The sequence below is a fragment of the Morone saxatilis genome, unplaced genomic scaffold, assembly GCF_004916995.1.
Source record: "Morone saxatilis isolate NCDOM2014 unplaced genomic scaffold, NCSU_SB_2.0 Contig9, whole genome shotgun sequence".
NCBI classification, from domain to species: Eukaryota; Metazoa; Chordata; class Actinopteri; family Moronidae; genus Morone; species Morone saxatilis.
In genome coordinates this window covers 14,961,060-14,966,668 of record NW_023340268.1, presented here as the reverse complement: position 1 = coordinate 14,966,668, position 5,609 = coordinate 14,961,060, and the positions used below count along the sequence as shown (strand labels likewise).

The 5,609-nt window shown below is 37.3% G+C and overlaps 1 protein-coding gene across 1 annotated transcript in view; it reads right to left on the bottom strand.

Annotated features, from left to right (window-relative positions):
• Positions 1-382: 382 nt before the first annotated feature.
• LOC118342883 (gasdermin-E-like) overlaps positions 383-5,609 on the bottom strand; it is a 7,820-nt gene continuing 2,593 nt past the window's right edge. The window contains exons 4-10 of the mRNA XM_035681562.1: positions 5,333-5,510; positions 4,933-5,053; positions 4,067-4,213; positions 3,023-3,144; positions 2,726-2,909; positions 2,530-2,600; positions 383-1,912 (exon numbers count right to left, since the gene is read on the bottom strand). Coding sequence (XP_035537455.1) covers positions 1,685-1,912; positions 2,530-2,600; positions 2,726-2,909; positions 3,023-3,144; positions 4,067-4,213; positions 4,933-5,053; positions 5,333-5,510 — 1,051 coding nt within the window. The 3' untranslated portion in view covers positions 383-1,684. The remainder of the gene's footprint in view (positions 1,913-2,529; positions 2,601-2,725; positions 2,910-3,022; positions 3,145-4,066; positions 4,214-4,932; positions 5,054-5,332; positions 5,511-5,609) is intronic.

Here is a 5,609-nt window from a genome sequence, read left to right as displayed (position 1 = left end):
AATTTCATAGTGCATGGACAGATTCATTTGCTTTCACCACCACCACTACTGGATTACTGATATATTTGATCTGAGGCAAGAAAACAACAACGCTTTGTGGCCCCAGACAAATTGTTATTTTTCTCTTTTTGTCCAACAATGTTCTTCTGATGGTAAAAGTTGCTGACCTTTGGACTAGTGCTAGTGCTGCAATTGTACAGGGTCGGAAAAACAGTGTTACTAACACATGCTTCAACCTTAATTCAGCATCCTGCACTCCCACACAGGTGTTTGCAATCATTTTGGCTGATTATACTTGTTAAACTGGGCAGAGGAATGCTGAGAGTCACCAACCTGTTTGTTACAGAAGAGGTAAAAAGATACAAGTTGAATTTGAGGGAAATTATGGTTGTTGTTTGTTTATTTTCTTTGTATAAATCCCCTGGTCATACATGTTATGGGTGTACAGTGCACACACTCTTTTGTACATCTGTTATGTTACTTTTTATAAAACTTTCTTAGAAATATTCTCAGACTTGCCATGATTAATCCTTCTGACAGCTTCTGACAGTCACACATGTCTGGTAATGAATATGTTTACAATATCTTTATCTTCATCTTATCATTTACAATAATACAATATAAATTCAGTGCAAGTAATTACATGAATATTTAATTGTTTATAGTTTTTTACAGGTGTTAAACTCAAAAGTAAACATTTTCCTTTAATATTTCTAACAAAGATGAATATTACTCCCCACTTTGAATCTTTGGGAGAAACTGTTCATGCAATGTAAGACAAACATATTTGATGGAGCAATGACACAGACAGAGACTTATATGCAAAGATTTTTCAAAATGTATTAATATAGTATAAAGTTTTTTTTTCCAAATAACAATAAATTATAATGTAAACTGAAAGTGAGTAAGGCCATGGCAAAGGCAGCTTCATAAAATGTAATAGCTCATGTTCAAATAGACATAATCTAAATATAAAAACATCAATACTGCATATTAATATAATATAACTTTTTGGTATTCAATTCAGAATGTTATATATACATAAAGTTCCCATGATAAATAATATTTGATTAGGAGCAGTAACAGCGATAAAATGCATTTTCATTAAAAATAAAATCCTGGCAAGAATAGGAATGCAACACAGCTTTCAGCATACCGCATAAATGAAGAAATGATATCAACTTTGTGTACCATTGGCATGCATAAATAAATAATAAATTGTACACTTTGTTGTTAATTGAAAAACTTAAATTCTACTACATGTATTACTGTGCATGTAAATATTTCATTTCAGTGGGTTGAGGTCCAGGGGGGCACTGGAGTACCTAATGACACATTTTCATTGTGAGCTAAAAATGAGTAAATAAGAATATTGAACTGGATTTATACAAAACAATAAGAATTTATAGGATAGATTTATGTAAGACTCCTTAATAAAACTCCTTAAAGTGCACAGACTGAGACACAGCTATGAACCGTTTTAAAGCAGTACCAAAGTAAAACAATTCTTGACATAAAATATAATTTTTTTTTCTTTTTTTATACAAAAATATGAAGTGCTTTCTGAGATATAATATAATATAATATTAAGCTCAGTCCCAATAAAGTTTACAATAAAGAAAGAAATGGACAGAATGTTGTCTATGAAAAAGAAATAAAAGTGCACATGCAGACACTACTACTACTACTTTAGCCCTTTGCACAGCAAGGACAGTCCACGTATGCTGAGACAGAGGACGAACAAGTGAACTTCGCTTCCTGTCTCCACCCACAGCCTGTGGGTGTCTCTCCTCAGCGTCACACTGGCGGAGCTGAGCAGCCTTTCTGCCAGCTGGAAGGCCTGGTTTTCCTGCAGCAGGACTGGGAGACACTGGATGAAGAGGGGCTCGCTGCTCTCCTTAAACATACACATCTGGCGAGATAGATGGATAGATTGATGAATAGATAAATCATTCTTTGTTGCAAATAAATGCTTTAAAGATTTCAATCTTACATTTCTTAAAGGGATATTTGGACATTTTGGAAAATACGCTTATTTGCTTTCTTACTGAGAGTGAGATTAGAAGATTAATATTTCTCTCATTTCTTGTCTGTACATTAAATATGAAGCTATAGCCAGCAGTCTCTTAGCCTTCAGTAGCTTAGCATGAAGACTGAAAACAGGGGGGAAAAGCTGGCCTGATTGGGATTGTGCACTCCAGGAAGTCATGGGAAATGTTGGGTTTTGTATGACTTAACCAAATGACATATAATTTGTTTTTAAGTGAGCTTTAGAGATGCTGGTTGGTGGATATTTTTTACCTTTGGACAGGGACAGGCTTGCTTAATCCTCCTTTATGAAAAGCTAAGCTAACATAAAAATGTTATCAATCTTCTCATCTAACTCTCAGCAAGAAATCGAATCAGCGTTTTTTTCCCCAAAATGTTCCAAACTATTTCTTTAAAACATTTTCATCAAACAAAATGTTATCGGGCCTCCAATAAATTAGTCATAAAAATACTTGCAGTAAATGAAATAAGTTAACGAACCATTGTGTCAAAGGCCTCCAGAAAATCAGGACAGCTCTCACTCAAGAGGCTCAGAGTTTTATCAGGCAGCTCTAAAAAAAACAACAACACACACATAGAAGAAGCAACAAGGTTAAACTGCGGGAAACCATTCCTTGAGCACTACCTTGTTTGGCTTAAAGCACTGTGGGAAATGTTGGCTTGAGATCGTCCTTACCTTCCAAGGCACTGACCAACAGGTGAGCTGCATTCAGGTGAGCAGGGACACCACACTGGCCGTTCTCAGTGGCACAGTCTGTGGCGGGTTGGTCCAGTATGGCTGACACTAATTTCCTCTGACCCTCCGACAGCTCCTCGTGCCTGGCCATATCGAGTGTTTCACCACCACACAACTCGTCCAGCTAACAGAGAGGATGGGAAAATGGAGAAAAAACAAACAGGTGTCAATATACTGTAAAGAAATAAACTGTGTCTGTGTATCTGGGCATAGGGGTCATGTCATTGTGTCACTCACCACACACTGCAGATATGACAGAACAAGTCTGTGCCTCAGAGTCTCCTGGAGTCCCTTGAACAAGGCACATCGTGTTGACTGAGGGAGTTCTGCCAGAGGAAGAAGGTCCATCTCCTGCATACCTGTAAGAGACCAGAAGATACTGCCTCAATTTTTAAACTGAAACTACACGGATATATAGAATTTGGCTGGTTCAGGCCTCAGTCATCCACCTTTGATATGATGGATGCACTATAGTTCGGTTGATATGGTTAAAAGGAGAACCTCAGTGACAGTTGTTTGTTGGTTTGTTTGAAATTCTTTAATTTTAGGAGTTATTCATAATTATGAGGGTTTTGCTCATTGTAAGACAAACTAAATTCAATGTATCAACACATGGCTATTAAAATTTGGCATATAAATATTTGTAGAACCATTTGTTTTTTGAAATTCCACATTGTTTCACTACCAACAATAGTTACTAAGTTTTTGTAGGCATTTTTGCCTAGACATTAGGTAGATAGGTGTGGGTGGTGCTACAGCAATATAATGAATTTAAATGGACATCACAAGTCTGTCCTTACACCTTTCCTGTACAATGCCCTACTTATTGTCGGATCTTATTCGTCCAATTTATTTTTTATAATTTATTATTTGCAAACTAACTAACTTCTAAACATTTTAAAATAATTTAGAGGATTGTGGAACCATTTTTGACTCTTTACTTTTTACAGCCGGTTAGTTGGACAAGGTTGTACCATACAGTCATTTGGAAATCTGAGAAAGCAAAGCTTACTATAGTATCTACTGTGATTATATATAAATATATCCCATTGAGCATTATACCTTAGTGTGGGGTATTATAGTTCCAGTTTTTGCAACTGTGGATGCAGTTCATTGACTCTATGCCATTTGTGTGTGAAAAAATAGGGAACCATGTCTGATTCATCCTTTCACTACCATGTGTTACTTCCTCACAAAAAGCTGAAAAAAAATGTACACCTGTAAATCTTGAAATCCCATTAATGAGTAAGTGGCCAAATGGAGGATTGAATGGACACAAACCATTTTGCAGTGCACTTGAAGGTACTTCCTCTGGAGCCTTCCCATTGCACTTGCCGTCCACCATATTCAAGGAATCATAGGACGGCCAGGACAGTACAGTTGAGTCTGACTCAATGCCTCCTATTGTTCCAGGTTGTAGGCATATATCTAAAAATACACAAAACATCATAGATAAACACACAGAGGAGGAAACGCAGGTACAGTAAAAACAACAGAAAAAAACACAAGAATATTAGTGCATACAATCTAACCTTAACATCAGATGGTAGGATGTTAAAAAGTAATAACTAATTCCTATTACAACTATGTGAGAATATTTCCCTGGCCTAACCGTCTGTTTTACTTCTCTGTTTCATGTGATGTTATCTGCTATGTCCACATGATAATCCAGTGGTTTTCAACAGGGGGGCAAAAAAGGAGGAACAGAATATTTGAACTTTTATCACATTTTTTGAAAGTTGGAACAAGGAAAGAAATAGGGTTGGCTGTGGTTGTAATTTATACTGATCATAGTCTGATCATTGATTAACTATGAAGACTTTTTTATCTTCAAACTTAAAAATTTAAGATTACTCAGGGGATTGCTTAAGAGAAAAATCTCTCATACTAGGGGCCTGTGGGGTAGTGTGTATCTGGAACCCCCATGTTAATCTGCAAGTTCATATATTTTTTCCTGCACAATATTTAAGATGCAAAGCTGCAACATCATTGTGTTTCTGGAATGTGGCTGTATTTGTGGTAAGGGAGAACAACCCAGAATGGTGAAGGTACATTGTGATTCACACTTTCCTCTCCAGATATGTGTTCGTTCCACGCATCAATCTTAGTTTGCCTCTCTGTAACCGCACAAACACAAACACACTCACCATAGTGTCCATCCTTTTTAATCTCCAGTTCCAGGATGCTGTACGCAATGACTGTACCAGACGGGATCTCCAAGGAAACATCAGAGTCCACCTCAATGTTGTTGCTGTCCTTCACGCAAACCTGAGAAAACACATGGGTGATTTAAAATCTGATCATGTAAACTCAGACAGAAATGAATCATTATTAGATTAAAGATCTGCCATTTGTACTGCTAAAAGTGAATTTAACTGAGCAGCAATTTCCCTCATACAACACTAATAACAACTTCAATAATGACTGTATCTGATTAAGAAGTTACCTGAGACTTAATCAAGAAATTAAAATAGCAAAAACAGCGAATTATTAATTGATTTGACCAGAAATGGTCACCACACACACTCAAGCCCGGCCCACACAAACCTTAACAGAGCTCCCCAGCATGCCCAGTAGTCCGAGCACCCCCTGGAAGGTGCACTGCTCCTTTTTTGTCTGGGTGACGGAGCATGAGCTGGTGGTAAGGATCCTCTCCTTCACCACTGCCAGCAACTCGGCTCGCTTCTCCAGCTGCTGCACCAGCTTGTGCTCCATGTCCACGTGCCTGATGCAAAGAAACTAGTTTTTTAATGTACACTGGCAACGTGTGTAGCATTTAGGGAGTGAAATTTGTCATTCATAATCCCTTCTTAAAACCCATCTC